The sequence below is a fragment of the Astatotilapia calliptera genome, chromosome 10 (genome assembly GCF_964374335.1).
Source record: "Astatotilapia calliptera chromosome 10, fAstCal68.1, whole genome shotgun sequence".
In the NCBI taxonomy this organism is placed as follows: Eukaryota; Metazoa; Chordata; class Actinopteri; order Cichliformes; family Cichlidae; genus Astatotilapia; species Astatotilapia calliptera.
In genome coordinates this window covers 14868209-14885131 of record NC_137431.1, presented here as the reverse complement: position 1 = coordinate 14885131, position 16923 = coordinate 14868209, and the positions used below count along the sequence as shown (strand labels likewise).

The 16923-nt window shown below is 41.3% G+C and overlaps 2 protein-coding genes and 1 long non-coding RNA gene across 3 annotated transcripts; 1 reads left to right on the top strand and 2 right to left on the bottom strand.

The window, feature by feature from the left end:
- Positions 1-116: 116 nt before the first annotated feature.
- Positions 117-1854, bottom strand: LOC145431551 (uncharacterized). The gene is made up of 3 exons (XR_013911899.1): positions 1525-1854; positions 1233-1373; positions 117-1098 (listed from the first exon to the last, which is right to left on the bottom strand). It is a non-coding gene; the product is annotated as an uncharacterized LOC145431551 (long non-coding RNA).
- Positions 1855-1959: 105 nt separating this feature from the next.
- kif20a (kinesin family member 20A) lies at positions 1960-9972 on the top strand. The gene is made up of 19 exons (XM_026181466.2): positions 1960-2148; positions 3237-3411; positions 3880-3990; positions 4084-4203; positions 4398-4536; positions 4657-4832; positions 5060-5153; positions 5395-5607; positions 5991-6102; positions 6196-6270; positions 6377-6520; positions 6816-6984; positions 7079-7231; positions 7405-7544; positions 7737-7839; positions 7954-8152; positions 8239-8330; positions 8435-8572; positions 9059-9972. The coding sequence occupies exons 2-19, from the start codon at positions 3247-3249 to the stop codon at positions 9434-9436; spliced, it is 2721 nt and encodes a 906-aa protein (XP_026037251.2). The 5' UTR covers positions 1960-2148; positions 3237-3246; the 3' UTR covers positions 9437-9972.
- On the bottom strand, positions 9894-16433 carry cdc23 (CDC23 (cell division cycle 23, yeast, homolog)). The gene is made up of 16 exons (XM_026181469.2): positions 16088-16433; positions 15587-15659; positions 14407-14544; positions 14228-14270; positions 14032-14137; positions 13795-13927; positions 13404-13581; positions 13204-13301; positions 12918-12999; positions 12596-12749; positions 12348-12467; positions 12160-12235; positions 11996-12057; positions 11790-11868; positions 10474-10593; positions 9894-10390 (listed from the first exon to the last, which is right to left on the bottom strand). The coding sequence occupies exons 1-16, from the start codon at positions 16198-16200 to the stop codon at positions 10238-10240; spliced, it is 1728 nt and encodes a 575-aa protein (XP_026037254.1). The 5' UTR covers positions 16201-16433; the 3' UTR covers positions 9894-10237.
- Positions 16434-16923: the final 490 nt, after the last annotated feature.

The following is a 16923-nucleotide window of genomic DNA, read 5'->3' as shown; positions in this document are numbered from 1 at the left end:
TATTTAGGGGGTCTAGATTGATGCCTGAAGTGCATTGCCATGCAAATAATTTTCATTTACTGAATATGTACTTACTAAGTACCACTGTTTAAAAGATGAATAAAGAAACAAACAAATTTTTGCCTGTTATTAAAACCACTTTATAGAACATCAAATCAGTTACAATGTAGAATCAATGTCGTTTATGGTTTACAACTGACAAATTTTTTTACATAAAATATTGACAGCATTTACATAATAACACTCACTAACATTCTGTAAATTTACTGTATCTTTTGAAAAATTATAACTACATATACACAGCACAAGACTTTTAATAGTACTTAAGAGCAAGTTTCATTTTCCCTTGGTTTTACTACCACAATGGGGCACATGTTCACCAAAACGCAGCAAACCTTTACTATCTTATCCTGAAGGGCCTCCTCTTCACCCTCACATTAAAGAAGTAATCTGATTGGCATGGTGGTATGCAGCATTTTATACCTGTTGCGTAAACTACCTACAACTCGCTCGACATGAATTATTAGGTGGGCAATAGCTCTTGTATCTTCAATGTCCTTGGCATCAAGTTGACAGAAGCCTTTTGTAAATGCGGGGATCTTAACCTCTGCACACAAAGATGCTGGACAGGAAGATCAAATGTAAGGCGGAAGAGTGAGTAAAAGCATTTGGAAATGCCACGGTTTCTTTGATGCTGGCAGGAAAGCTTTTACATTGTTGAATAAGGAGAGTAAAATAGCAAAACAAGGTATTCCAGTATAATATTTTACTTTTTTGGTGTCATCCTTTAAAACATTTTTCATTCAGCTGTCTTTTTCAACTGTGATTCAAGCGTTCTGTTCTCCTCCAACAGCTGGTTTATTTCTGCTCTGTTCACAGCACACACAATCCATCGGCTGTCTTTTAGCTTCTGCATCTCTCTCTGTCCCATCTCCATTTTCTACATTTGTTGCTACTACCTCAGCCTCCACTCTTGGCCACAGCCTCCATCACGTGGTGATTAAGGTGTCGGTCTTCTGTCATGTCCATCTCTGGCAGCTCTTCATGTAACGTCTATGCAGGCCTCACCTTCACACTCTGCTCCTCCATTACTAAAGCCTGTCAGATACAATGAGTGCATAAGGCAAATGTTCACCAGAAGCCCACTTAAAAGTGCATGACTCATCAAAAAGCTATGAGCTGATTACCGGACAGTGAGAGCATTTTTTTATGTTGGTGGGAGTTGTATTTACCTCCGACTGCTGCTCTTTGCTGCTTCCGTCGCATTCGTCGTCTGTGACGGTCCAAGTTTGAAGCAGGGATTTCGGAGTGCCCCATGTATAGCGTTGGAACCCAGTCAGGATTTGTTTCATCCATTTCATAGGCTGGTTTGCCTGCAATTATGCTAAGTAATTAGCAACTCTATAAATAGAACGCAGTCCTGCAAAATCACACATTGAGATATTTGTTCTAATTTGCTATGACTTCAGAGCGAAATAAAACTAATAGGCTATACAGAGTAATATGAACTTATTTAGAACTTACCCGAATGAAAATGTCTGGAACACACCAACAGATATCTGGGGATGGTAGAGAACTGGATATCAGCTCGTCTCACAGCTGCTATCCAGGCTATACGCCTTCTTTTGGTAACATCCGACACATGAGCTCCCTGGTTTTGCTTCCAGGTGGGGAAACAATGAAAAGACAGCCCATTTTCAAGCTTATTCCCTTGCCGGTCGTGCGATCTAACGTTACAACCCATCACACAGCAAGTACGAACCATAGCGGATATTATTCGTGTGCTTTCGCTCGCTTTGTTTGGCCTACTAAAATGGCACCTCGACCAAAAATCCTGGCCGCACCCCCTCTCGCGACGTCATATTCCAAAGCCCATTGGCCATGCGAGGCCCTGTTAACCAATCAAAGGGAAGACGGCGATACACTTTAACCAATCGGCGACTCTCCCTGTGGGGAAGCGCATTGTTCAAAAACCCAAAAAGCAATCGGGTAAAGCGGCTCAGCTGGTGCTAAGAGCTCGAGACGAGGAGGGTTTGTTGAACTTATACAGTTTTACCTCAACGTTGGCTTTTGGCGATCTATCGTAAACATTAAGCTAACGAGCTTACAGGAAACCAGGCACATTTTGGACATTCCAGGAAAGTTAAAGTGAGTTTTACTTAAACGTGGGCAATACGACGTTAAACAAGATAACGTAATAGTTACAAAAATAATATTAGATTGTAACTATAACTGTTTGACGGAGTTATGTAAGTGTGTGTTAAGCTAAATGCAATATCTACGTTTTTTGTGTGCTTGTTTTTGGTTTTGAGTGACTGCACGATTTTCCCATTTAAAACCAGGAAGCAAGTCTCTTTGTTAGCATATATTGGTACTTGTAGTAGAAATCATTGTTATTAAATGTATGTTAGCTAGTATAAACATTAAAGTGACTCTGTTTAATTCACTGCAATATAGGCTCCGTTTACTACGTGCTTACTGGAGGCTAAACATGGCTACTTGCACATGTAAAGGTTCAGCACTGAGGTTTTTATTTTAGTTGCACTCAGTGCTGAGACACTTTTTGAAAGCACAAAGTCTTCTTGCTGTAACAAGCAGTGAAAGGTGAAGATGGCTCGAGTGATTTTTTTTTTTTTTTTTTTTTTTTTTTTTTTGAATGCTAAACGTGGATTTGATACTTTTTAAATGCTGCTCAGTGTAACACGAAATACCATTTGGATTAAAAAAAGGGAATGAAATTGAAAAACCGAGACTTCTAAACTCGCTCATCGTAATAGCTACAAAGACTAAGCATGACAGGACCTGCTGTAGAGCAGTTGTATTGATCAGCACTAATGCCAAACTTGCCTGGTCTGGTGAAAGCCTGGGAAATATTTCCTGTTTGACTACTTAAGCAGGTTCAATTTGGCTTTAAACAGTAAACTAGTGTTCCTTTACCTGTCAGCTTGTTTGATGACGACACACCCATGTTTAACTAATTCATAGCAATGAAATGCTTGAGCAGAGAATAACATCATTACATCATTATTACAAACAACACAGACACTTGTGTGAGTGTGTTTAGTTTTTCATCTTTTATGTTGTATATTGCTGTTTTTTTTCCAACACAAGCCTATATTATCCTTTCAAAGTGACTTGTGCACACGCCCTAAGTCAAGCCCATGTTTGAAACATTTTGTAATCCCCTTTTAATAGAATTACTACATACTAATGAAAACGTGTTATCCTTGGAACAGATAGACGGGCATGGCGCTGTCTTTGTCATCTCCGTGTGGATGCCCCTCTGATGAGGAGGAAATGGCTGTGTTTGAATCTACAGCAGCAGAGCACGGAGGTTTGGCCAGACCACGTCTACCAGAGATCTCTGTTATTTCCCCGGGCCTGGACACCAGGCCATCCATTACAGGGCCGGTAAGAGTTCCCAAAAAAAAAAAAATCATATGTCCCTCAGGTATAACAAAACATGTTCAGAACAAATCTATATGAGATTTTTTTGTTTTTTGTGTATGTCTATATATATAATTGATCAATATTGCCAGAGGTGTAACTGTTTTTCAAAGCCATAATTTCATACCTCGCTTTTCCTTCAGAGGAGATGAATAACAGCCCCCCCAAAAAAGAAAGGGAGGCAGGGAAACATTCTGTTTAAACTACATCATTCTGACACTTTTCCAGTTCACTTGCTATACCTCTCTGATTCTTAAACACAGCTGCTTTCTTCAGTCTGGCAGGCTTAAATAGGCATTAAAAGCCCAGATGGGTATTGCAGTAGAGCGAGATGCAATATGTAAAATTCTAAACCCTGGGATTGCAGTTTGGTGGTGTTAATATTTTTCCATTCTACCATCAAAACATTTACAAAGATGCTTGTGTGTTTAGAAAGTAGCAGTGAAATCTCAAAGCTGCAATGAAGGGGCCACCGAGAGGGTGAAGGTTTTCCTGCGCATCCGACCACTTACTGACACGGAGAGATCCAGAGGGGAAGAGCAGGTAAGACATTAAGGTCAACATTTTTGTTTCTTCTAGGATAAAAGCTTTCAATACTCTGAAACTGTACTTGAGTCTATTTTGTTTTTCTTTTAGGGTTGTGTGGCTATCCAAGACGAAGAGACCCTGCTGCTTAAAGCTCCAAATGACTCTCAGAACATGAGAGCAGCAGAACGAGGCATCACTCCGAGTATTCACAAGTTCAGTTTCACGAAGGTAGGAGAGTCGTATGTGTAGCTCCTCTTTACTTAAACATACTGTTTCCAAAACTGAAAACCCATTCAGAAAAAAACTGTAGTAATCACGTAATAATATTTTCAGAGAAGAACTTGAAGAAAATGAGAATGCTGGAGTGAAACAGACCAGTGAAGATGTTTTTTTTTTTTTTCTTTCTTTAAATGTCCCCTTAGATATTTGGTCCTGAGACAGCGCAGCAACAGTTTTATGAGAGCACAATGAAGGCGATGATAAACGATGTGCTTCGAGGAGAAAATAGACTTCTCTACACTTATGGTGTAACCAATTCTGGAAAGACGTACACCATTCAGGGTGAGTTATTTTCTGTTCTGCAGATATTACTTGGACACATAAATCCCAGGGTTAATTATGAGGTTTGTTCGTTATGTAATCGCACAACATAAACCATGCTTGTCAAACTTTGGCCTGCAGGCAGCGGTCGAGAGGCAGGCCTGCTGCCCCGGGCTTTAGTGTCCCTGTTTAGGAAACTGCAGGGCCGTCTGTACGGTGGCATGAACCTGAAGCCTGTCTTATACCAGGATGTGAGGCAGCTCAGTGCCAATGAGGTCAAGGCAGAGGAAATCCGCAGAAACTCTCTGCTCAAAGAGGTAAACATAAATATGACTTTTAAAGGCCTTACAGCATTACTCTGGAACACATTGTAGCAACAAGGTGAATTTTAGGATGCATTTGGACATTGTGGTGCTCCAAACGTATGTGACTACACTTTGGTATATTTGGCATGTTCTTTTCCTTGCAGACTGCTACTTGGTTAAATGTTTTCCTGCAGATGAATTATGCATCTTCTGATTCTCCTTCCTCTTGTGGATTTCAGGATGGGAATTCTCGTTGCACTGGCACCACCACAAGCTGGGATAGTGGCATCGGAGGACTGTCTGCTACCACTACCTTTGGCACTCAGCTGGAAGGTGAGGATTTTCATTCCTAAATGGAGTCAATTTTCTGCTAAACGCACCACATGCTGTATTTGGAGTAGAATAGTTGGTGTTTGATGAGTACACAGCACTGTTTACAATATAAGAAGTCAACATCAGCGTTGTTTGTGCAGCACATACCAATTTCCAGTTTAAACACTGCTTTCTTTATATTAAAATCATTACTGCCTTAAAAAAACAAAACAAACATGTGACTTTTAATTTGCCTCTGCAGACACGGACAGTGTTTGTCTGGAGCCGGACAGCCTGTCGCACAGCGGAGGGGAAGATCTCGAGGAAGGAGTGCAGTTTTCAATCTGGGTGTCCTTTTATGAAATCTACAACGAGTTCCTGTACGACCTACTGGACGCCTCGCCCTCCCAGCAGCCCCGGAAGAGAGTCACATTGCGGCTAAGCGACGACAAGCAGGGCAACCCCTACGTGAAAGGTAACAGTGGCTCATTCACAGGAATGGAGTTAAAACTAGATCAAAGTATGTTGGCCTGAACTTCCTGAGGCTCATTCCCACCAGGCAGCCGCTCTCATCTGATGTATGTTACGCTTCATCAGGCAGGAAATGATGTTTAAAAACTGTAAATTGCTTCTTTCATTTTCCTCAACTCTACCTGCAGTCTTTGTAGACTTTGTGTTTGTGGGAGTGCAACAACACACCACAATGAATGAGTGCATGAATAAAGAACTGTGCAAAAGATGGTCACGACTTTGAACACTACGTTAGCTTAATTCATGTGTTTCCTGCATAACAGCATGTGTAACTACTGCTGCAGCTCCTTCACGTGCACCACATTGTGCTTCTTCCTGTTGTATCAGACCTGACCTGGATCCAGATCCGCAGCGCCGAGGAAGCCTGGAGGATTCTGAGAGTTGGGCGTCGCAACCAAAGCTTCGCCAGCACTCACCTCAACCAGAACTCCAGTCGCAGGTAGGAGCATGTTAAATGACGTGTTTACCTATTGAAACCTTAATTTGAGTTACACTTGTGGACACTCTGATCATAAACGTATCACTTACACAGCCACAGCATCTTTTCCCTCCGTGTCCTGCACGTCCACCCTGGAGCAAATTCAGGCCAGGCCATGCACATCAGCGAGTAAGTTGGCTTTTAATTACCCAGTCTTGATTTCAGTTTTGGGTCATTTTAACTTATATTGATTAGAGTTTGTAAAGGTGATAATGTAAGTCTGTCTCCTTTTTAGGCTGACTGTGTGTGATTTGGCTGGGTCCGAACGCTGTAAAGATCAGCGTAATGGTGAGAGGATGAAGGAGGCCAACAACATTAACACCTCCCTCCTAACACTGGGGCGCTGCATTGCTGCCCTGAGGCACAACCAGAGCAATAAGTACGTTTTAAAATGTTTAGGTGGTGTAGTAAATTAGAGAAATGGTTGAAACAGATCATCTTGTGGAGCTTTTTACTGCTTTTCTGCTCTCAAGATCGAAAATGCTAAATTGCTATAAATTTTCTTCACGTCAGCTTCTGCAGTAATTAAATTATTGATCCGCTAATTTATGGCGTGTGGATTTCCTGCACTAAATCAACTTTTACAGCTTTTAGGGCGTTTTTGTTTTTTGCTATTGTACATATAAAGATTTAATGACCAAATGGGTTTTAATGTTTTCCTACTGCATCAACAGGTCACGGCCTCCTCAAGTGGTGCCTTTCAGGGACAGTAAGCTGACCCGTGTCCTGCAGGGTTTCTTCTGTGGGCGAGGAACCTCCACCATGGTGGTCAACATCAATCCATGTGCATCCATCTATGACGAGACCCTCCAGGCCCTCAAATTCTCTGCTATTGCTACCCAAGTAAGAAACTCATTTGTACACGAGTACCTGAGTGGCTGGTTTAGTTTTGCGTCCTGTGTGAGATCAATCAAATGTGCCGTTTCTCTTCTTTAAGCTCGTCCACGGCCCGTCCACGAAGACCAGAGTGGCCTACATCCTGTCTTTACTTCGTGATCCAACAGGAAATGGTAATGACAGCACGGTGATGGAGGAGGAAGAGGATGAGAGTGATGTCGACGATGGAGATATCACCATGTTAGATACTAAGGTAACATCCTCTGCTTTTTATGTAACACCTAAATATTAAGCACTTTTATTTCACTGACAAAATAAATCAACCTTTTATTTTGAAACACTACTTAAACCAAGTAACCGTAACATCTTAAATGTGTCAAACTGTCAAAAATCTATTGTTCTAACAGCCGACTGTTCTACATTAAGGCTTTGCTGCAGGCCATTGATGTTCTGAAGAGAGAGGTGCAGCGCCAGCGGGAAGAGAAAGAAGTCCTAGAAGCAAATGTGAGAGAGCAGGTGGTCTCTGAGATGATGGAGGTCATCTCTAGAATGCAAGATGGTTTCAGGTGTGTGTGGGTGCTTGTTTGAATCTGAAATGCCAATTTAAAGGCTTTTTTTTTTTGTAATACTTTTTAGTGGTAAGGAGCAGTAGGCACATCTAATAGTGTTTTCTTGGCAGGGATTTGGGAGAAATGTGTTGTTTAACTGTTTTTGTAATGACTACATATAGCAACATTTTATATCTTCTCACCCTGTAGTGAGACACTGGATGCTGAGAGGGCGCTCATTGAAGAGAGGTATGAAGACAAGATAAATAGCCTGCAGAAACACCTGAAGAAATTCTACACCCAGGAGCTAAAGGTCAGTTAATGACTTGAAAGTTTGTAATGCTTTGCATTCTCTGCAAATTAAGCATTCGCAACTGTTTGCGATGCTCTCGCTGAATCTCTACCAAATTTATTTCCGTTCTCCCAGGAACGTGATCAGGAGATTGAAGCTCTGTCTGCTGCTCTTGAGGAAAAAAAGAAGGCAAATGAAGCAGCCCCCATGACGGCGCCACCTGGAGACTCTGAGGGCCCTCGCCGCTCTCAGCGCGTCAGTGCGCAGAATGAGCTCGGCAGACTGCGCACTGAACTCGACCAGTGCCGCACTGAGCTGTGCACCAAGACTCAAGGTACAGTCTGACTGGAAGATTTCTGATTATATGCACAAGGATATTGTTCATGATGGCTGACTGATTTGTTCTGTTTGTCTGTGCAGAGGTGACAAAGCTTAAGATGCAGCTAGAAGTGCCAGGTAGTGCTGGCACTCTCACCTCTGCTGCTGACCGCAAGCTGGAGGAGGGTCAGCGGGTCAGTACATGCTCTACACAAACTCACTGCTGCATGTGAGTCTCTGGACTGTTTGAAAGATTAAAATTTGTATGTGTGTATATATTTCTTGTCTTTTACAACAGAACCTGCGTCAGCTGCGCCTCAATCTGCAGAGGCTGGGGGTGGATCTGCAGTCTGGTGAAAGAGCCTGCTGTCGCAACACAGGAGGGGAGAGGCTGCGCCACGCTTTAACAGCTGCAGATGAGACTTTAGCCAAACAGGTAGAGTCAAGCAATGTGCAGTGTGCAATTTGCACATTCAGTTTTACTTGTAAACTAAGATTTTCTTTAAATTATTTAACAGGGTGCTCAGCCCTCTGTGTTCTGCAACAGCTGAGAAAGTATTGAACACATTTTGCAAACTGCATGTTAAATTTCCATCAGTGCAGAGTTTAAAAGCGCTTTTTCCTCCTAGTTAGAAGCAGCTTGTGAGGATAAAATGCATGAACTCTTTTTAAAAAAAAAAAAAAAAACCTGCATTATATTATGAGCAGTTCTCATTTTAAACTGTCGTTTTCTTCTCCTAACTCACTTGCACCGGCAGATTTTAAACTAAAACAAGGTTTCTAACATCTGCACAAAGCTGTCAATGAGCTAGAGCATGTTTAGCTGTTGCTTTTTGCCTCACCTTCTGAAACTAAACAGCCCTCCCTTCCCTCTCTGCTCCTGTCTAACCTCACCCCCTGTCAACTGACTTCTTCTTCTCAGGGCCAGATCCTTATGGAGCTCCAGAACGACCTGATGCTGGTCAAAGCCGACTTGAGGCGGAAAGCGCAGACCCTGGCCCAAACACAGTCCCTCCCTCCCCAGCTGCCCCCGTCTGGCTTTGCTGCCCCCAGCATGCCGGGCTCCTGCAAAAGGAGAGGCTGTGGCGCCGGCGCACCGAGCGACCCCGAAAACCGTCCGCCGCAAAAACGACAGTTTTTCCAGTCTCTGTTCCCATCTCGCACCCCAACACGTAAATACAACACCCGTGCTGCCGAGGATGCAAATCTGACCCCCTCCTCAAGGATTTTGCGGTCCCGTCAGCCATCTCCACTTTCTAGTCCGGTCGTCACCCCTCGTAATCTCAGGGGGAAGTACTGAACTTTAAAGCAAACTAAGTTGCTGTTGTCTTTATAATATTTTTTTATGTTTTTCTACTTTAACTATATTATTGGCATCAACTGAACTGTTAATGCTTTAAGCTGAGGTAAAGCTGCTTAGTGACTGTATGGTTAAAATAGTGCATGTGTGTTAATCAACCTGCTCTGCCTCTGCAACTCCACTTTGTGCCTTTGTGCTGTACTCTCCCTCCACCACTCAATATAAATCCTACAAACACATTTGAGCAGCCTGAATATAATCATGCTTTAAAACTGTAGTAAATTATTTTACCCTTTCCAGTCAGTCCCTGCAAAGACTGCTGTAAACTATTTACACATAAACCGTACCGATGAGCAATGAAGTGAGAAGTCAAATTCCCATTTGTATGCTCTGTGCTGTAAACTTTAGACTGTGTGTGTGTGTTCGTTCATTCATATATACATGTTAATCTTGTCTGTTTGCTCTTGAACATTTTATTTGGGATTCTTTTTGTAGTATTGCACTATTGACCATTAAACCTTACCAAAAACAAGAAATGGGTATTTACTGTATGCGATGCTGCACCGTGCATACTGACCTGTCCAGTGCTTACTGCAGGTACGCTGATTGTTTTCACATTTCCAGCAAAGACAATGTCATGGGCTGGACAAAAATGGTCAGGATTGCTAGTTTTACAAAAACAAATGCAGTTTATGTAAATTCCAACGCAGCCCTCGTCAAGATAACCTTCAGAGCAGTTTCATGTCACAAGATAGGTAAATTGTCCATATTTTTTTAAGCCAATGAAGAAGAGAGTTGGTGTCAGGGTGTAAATGAGATGAGATTCAGGGGAGACACCCTCCTGACTGGAGTGTTGTTGTTTGAGAGTGGTGCAAACAGGTCTGCTGAAGGTGTCTCGATTTGATCTCTGACCTGTGAGATCTGCCGCAACAGAGCCTTTCCTTCCTCACGTGCCTGCAAGACGAGGCATGACCAATCAGTACCGACCACACAACAGCAACTAAAACAAGATGCTCAAATCGTACAGGAACACTTACGTCATTGTAGTCACAACAGCGCTGAGCGCAAAGGGATGCCTCATCATAGAGCTTGTTCTTGAAATAGTACTGGCCCAGGTACCGCAGGGCTGTGCTCACCTCAGCATGCTCCAGTTGTTCCTGACAAGACTTAGTTTGGTTAGAACTATATTCCTTTATATTAATGCAACACATGACCTGGAGCACAAGTGGGAAAAACAGAGCCAGAGGGCTGGAACCTCCAGCCACCGATGTCATCCTCTTAATTGTTCCCATTTGGCTAATTAACACACGAGTAAAACAGCAGAAAATGAACAGATGCAATGATGCATTTCTGTATTTCATTGGTATTTAAGTCTGTTTTTGCTTGCAGACATAACTCAATCTGCTGGCTTTGGCCCTGGGGGGGGCAACAGCTAATTTTGGAGGCCTTCTAATAATTTAACCAATACTTGGGTCAAGATTTTCATTGCTCTGGACATTATTTATTAATACACACAAAGTATTAAAAGCTAAATTGTTGCAGAACAATAGCTAAGTTATGTTAGTCATGTGACACGTTCCTCTACACAGGCTTCACTTGCATGCAACTGAAGCCTGTCCAAATGTTCAAAACACTGTCAACAGTTTCTCTATATTAAAGAATCTGTTTATAGAGATCACCTAGATAACAGCATAATTGGATTTCCTTCATATTTATGATCATGTATTGTAAGGGTAATGCTGGATTTTGATGACGGCTGAACAGTTGTCTGGAGTCAATATTTACAACATAAAACATTGTGTTAAATCAGTTGCCTGCGCAGCAGTGATAATCAGACAGACACTGTGTGGATGTAGGCTAAAGTTGATATAGCATTTAAAGGGATTATTTTATTTAATGAACCTTTTCACTGTAAACCAGACAGTTTAAAAAAGTGAAATGCCTTTTTCAAGATCTGGCCTTTGTTTACCGTCTAAAACTCTGTCTGGTCCCCAGGAAAAGAAACATGCTGGCCCATTTTTGTTTGTAGTAGATAAAATGAAACCCATTAATGATTGCCGATTCCAAATCCACACGCATTAATAGACTGGATCTAAAGCCCCTTCAGTTTGGGAAGAAACATGAAAGGATGCTGCATTCAGTGACGCTGGGAGACAAAACCTGGATTACAGTTTACCAAGTCATCTTTGCTTGCCAGTCAGGCTCTATCACATGAAACAAATTAATAATAATGCATAATAACTAATACATAATAATAGCAAGCTGAAGCATCGTGATCTCACTTGAAAGAGCAAATCATCGCAATCCTAGACCCTGAGAATATGAGTGTCAGAGCTTAATTTAAAGTGCTTACCCCACAAGAGAAAATGTCTTGAATGTAAAGCATGTAACACTGGGCAGCATCGTCAGACTCATTCAGCTGTTCGTGGAGCCTAACAAAAATAACAAACAACCAGAAAAATAAATATATAAAAAAGGAAAATAAATATCGAGCAGCAGATCAGAGCCTCGTTTCTTCAGAGCACTGTTGTTCAGCTCAATATAGTGATAAACACTTACTTTGCCAGTTTGAGCAGAGCCATTTTCTCTACATCTCCGACAGAATATGCTCTCCAGTAACACTTCGCAAAAATAAATCCATGACACAAGTTAGAATCAAGAAAAAAGCTTTGGAACTGACTACAGAAACTACTGTTAATTACTGGCAATGGGTAGATGTGTACCTTCTTGGCTTCGGCTTGCTGTGACAGTTTTTCGTAGCTTTCACCCAGTGCGACCAACATGCGAGAGTCATTCGGCCTGAGAAAAAAAACCAACAAGTGTTTATATATATGTATAAGTTTTCTTCCAAAAACCGTCCATTCTTTATAACAGCAGCATGAAATATCATCTGCTTAGCTTAAGTCCAAACCTGAGCTGGTGAGCCTTTCGATAATAGTACAAACAGTAAAAGGGCATCTTGAGGATCTCGTATGTCTGACCAAGACCATACCAGGCACGGTAGTCTCGCTTATTCACTTCAATGGCATGTCTGAGGAAGAAAAAGGACACGAGACTAAAATCATAAATCCGTTTAAACCTCCAGACCTGTGTCACCTGATAATAAATACATCCTGATGATGCAGATGCTGAGCGCGACTATGAGATATCCAGACTGACCTGTAGGCTTGAATGGCAGCTGAAGTGTTTTTCATTTCCATGTACTCGTGTCCCATGAGTGTCCAGGCACCGAGACAGCGAGGGTTCAGTTTGAGGGCCCGCTGGAAGTAGAGAGCTGCTTTCTCATGCTGAGAGCGTAAGCTGTAATAGTTACCTGTGGATCAGACACACGACTTACTGCAGTACAGGAAACACTAGTTTTCTTTTACAACATATATTATGGATTACATGTACATAATGAACGATCCATTTGTTTTAAAACTAGCATAAGTAACGTCCTCTTGCAGCCGGTGACCTCTAATCTCATTAGTTCAATGCTTACCGATAACGCAGCACGTCTCCACTCTGTACTTGTCAATCTCCACCAGGTTGTGGGCCAAATAGCTCAACTCTGGCTTCATGCTCTGTGGAAACATGATTACAATCAGCAACACTACAAAATTTCAGTTATGATACTGACTTTCCTATTTTCTACAATTTTTTTTCCTTTGACCCCTCACTGAAATAATACAGAAACTGGCCCCCATGTCTTTGTGCAAACCACATCAGTCATACTGATTATTGACTAATGTTCTTCAGATCTCACATTGCAATTGGCATACACTTACTTTGACATAAAGCAGATTTGAGAATGTGTCCATGTTGTCGATACGATACGGATCCTGCTCCCTCAGCTCATTGAACAGAGCCAAAGCTTGATCAATATCTGAAAGAAGGGGAGACAGCGTGCTGTAAGACTAGGCCCGCTTACATGCCATTCATCAGAAATTCAAAATTTCCACTGAAAAAGTAGAGAAAAAAAACAAACCTCTGATATTGTGGTAGGCCACAGCAATCTGTGAGATGATGTAGGTACTTTTCGAAAAGCCAGCCTCTATTAGGTTCTGGTATTTTTGCAATGCTTCTTTGATCATCTGCAGCTCTGTGTACATGTGGGCCATGAAGAAGTCTTTAATCCAGCAGTCTGGCAGAGACAGTGACTTCAGCTGAGGGGAAGCGGTAGAAGCAGACAGAGTCACTTCAAGGTGAAATATTTCTGAACATTTACTGAATATGTGGACCCTGTATTTTAAAATTATTTTTAAAAAAGGAGTGATTTTTTAATTGAAACTGTTGCTGTGGATTTGGTGAGTTAGCTTATGGAAATAAATGCTATCAGTTTCCACAGTTTCTGTGTGTCAGAACATAAGGCTTGTTACCATTTCAATATTGGTGACAAGGTTACTGAGCTCCAGCCATGCGCCCCAGTGCAGTGGAAGTGCATGTATTCCCTCAACAAACACGTCCACGGCCTCTTTCGGAAGATCCAGCTTTCTTAGAACCACTCCATACCTGTGTGTTCACACAGACACAAACATGATATCATCTGTAAGTAATCCACTGTATACGTCTGCATAATGGCAGTAATGTGTTTCACTATGGAGGAGCAATCTTACAGATAGAGGGTGAAGCCGTCCAACTCTCCTGCAGTATGCTTCTTACTGAGCTCGACCCTTAGCTCGCGCAAAGCTTCATTGCGCACCTGACCCTTCTCCAGAGGGCCTAAAACACAGAAAATATATAAATAAGCTATAAAGACTAATACAATTCCTCATTTTTATCTTTTATGGGTCTAAAAGAAGAATTCCTCACCCAGGCTGTCCACAGTCTCATCATCCTTCTTTTTCTCGCCCGACTGAAAAAAGAAAAAACAGAAGGACAATGACAAAATGTGTTACAAATGCAACGATCAAAGTAAAATCGGGCTTCCTATGAAATAAAAAGGAAGGATCAAAAGGACGTGGGCATGCTCGACATCTACAGAATCTTACCAGATAGCGAGAATACATATAGAGGAAATAAGCTTTCTGACTGCGACAGCCTTTCAGAAAGTAAGCAGCACGATCATATTCTTTCAGGTCAAAGTATGATTTGGCCAGTGTAAGTGCATCCAGGTCTTGTGCATCTTCCTGCATGATGACAAATAAGAGCCATTTGAATAACATCATTAAGTTATTACAAGATCATCTTAATATCTACATTGCAAGAACTGTCAACAGGGGGCAATATACACATGTGAAAAATAATATTCTGCCACCTGCCAGAAAATCTGTCTGTCTTTATTGTCTTTTAATTCTTATCAAACTTTAGATAAATTCCAGATCATTATTTATTCATATTATAGTATAGTATGAAAATTATCACCACACCCATATCCACATATCCTAAACGATCAAAATTAAAGACAAACACATTTTGAAAAGATTGTGTGCGCAGACAAATCTTGATATAGCCAATTCCTGTTCTACACACCTGTTAACTAAACAGTAAAACATCAGAGTTCCCACAATGCCACTGAGTGACTTCTTCCTTTATCACAATAGACACTGGCACTGGGGTTTATTTGGAGATTCTACACCTTCAAGTGTATACACAAACACGCAAGTGTCATTGATGAAAATACAACAAATACAACACTTTAATTACTAATTGCTATTTCGATCCATTTTAGTAAATGTACTAACCTTTTAACACCCAGTTAAAATCTCGATTATACTCCAGTGGCATTAAAACTCACTGATGAGCCTAGAGTTCAATTTTCTTGCACAACCAGGGTGTCGATTTTTCTATGAAAATAATACTCCAGGGAGGTTTGCACGACATCGGACCGGTTTGTGCAAAACCTTAAGCACTCTGGATCTGCAGTTCACTTGCACTAGTATTTCTGGAGGAGTCCAAACATAAAACTAGACCTGAGCCATAAAGCATTAAGGGTTGTCCTCCACAAGACGGGAGTCATGCCACAGGTAACATATCAGATTCCAATGTAATGTAGTAATAATGGAGCTATAAAACACGTGTTTACAAGTGACAATTTTGCACCGTTTCACAGACACGAATGAAGAACTGGAACAAACTGTACTGCATGTGAAAGAACGAAGAAATAAGAAAAAGAAACATCAGTAACAACTGAAACCCAGAAGGGTCCTCAATCATGACAGTTTTACAAACCTCTGTTAAAGGGGATGTTGGTGGCAGTTCATCCTTTGGCAGAGGATCCAAAGCAAATGCCAATTCAGAAGCCCTAAAATGTAAAGGAACAACCGCAATTTTAATATTAACACCTAAGTGCAACATTTAGCATTAGATTTCTTCCTCATCTGACATCAGTTCGTTTATTTCCATTCATCTAAACTCCCCAGTTTTAATTTACTGATCAAAAACAACTGACTAGAGAGACGACCTGAACCAAGTTATACCTCAGGCACAGGCAACACTGACGTTACACATAGTGGACTTTGTCAACACAACTAGTAAATCTACATATACGGTCTGCTTATGTTTAAGGTGACACTGACAGCAAAGTTAACGGCAATAAACAGCTAGCTAATACAGAGACTGATTTTTTTTTTATCAGTGCTAACGCAGCTAACACGTAACTAGACGTCAACGCTTACTGTAAAGAGCAAAAAGACAGCCAGCTAATGGCACATTATTCACTGGGAGTCTCACCACTTTGCGCTGTGTAAAAGTCCTCTTTCTTTGCAAAGCGATATCACCGATATTAGCTGTTTTTTGATTTGTAACAGATCCCCAAACTCACTACAGAGAGCCGCCATTTTCATATTTTACCAAGCAAGTACGCTATTGGTGGAAGTTTCAAAGAGGCTGTCCCTCTTCCTCTTCCGCTTTTCCTCCAAAATAAAACCCTCTCTGTCACACCTCCGCGGCTGGCTTCATCTCCACCGCACGTTACAGGACATAAAAAATGGATCTGTCCTGGATTTTAAAATGAGAAAAATTCAATTCAGTTTTATTTATATGGCTTCAAATCACAACAACATATAGTCTTTATAGTGCAAGGCAAAGAAGAATTGAAATTATAGAGAGAAACCCTTAACAAACACACTACCCCCAGTAAGCCAGCTCTTGGCGACAGTGGGAAGGAAAAACTTCCTTTTAACAGGAAAAAATCTCAGGGAGGGACAGCCATCTGTCTCCACCGGTGAGTTGAGGAAGGCAGGATAAAAGGCACTCTGTGGAAGAGAGTGAAAGATTAATGATAACAAAATAAAATGCTAAATGCAAAGCGGTATTTGAAAAACTAATTACACACCATGGTTTTATAGTTTGTAGTTCAACTTTTAGCAGCAATAGCAAATTAACTTGAAGAAATCTTTTTCAGTATGACTTAATCAGTCTCTCACGTTATTTTGAAGGAGTTTTAGCACACTCGTTCCACCACTGTTTGAGTTCATTGAGGTTTGCAGGCATTTGTTTTTGCACAAAGACCACCCTTACTGTCTCACCACAACATTTTCCTGCGCCATTGCAACACCTTGATTCTT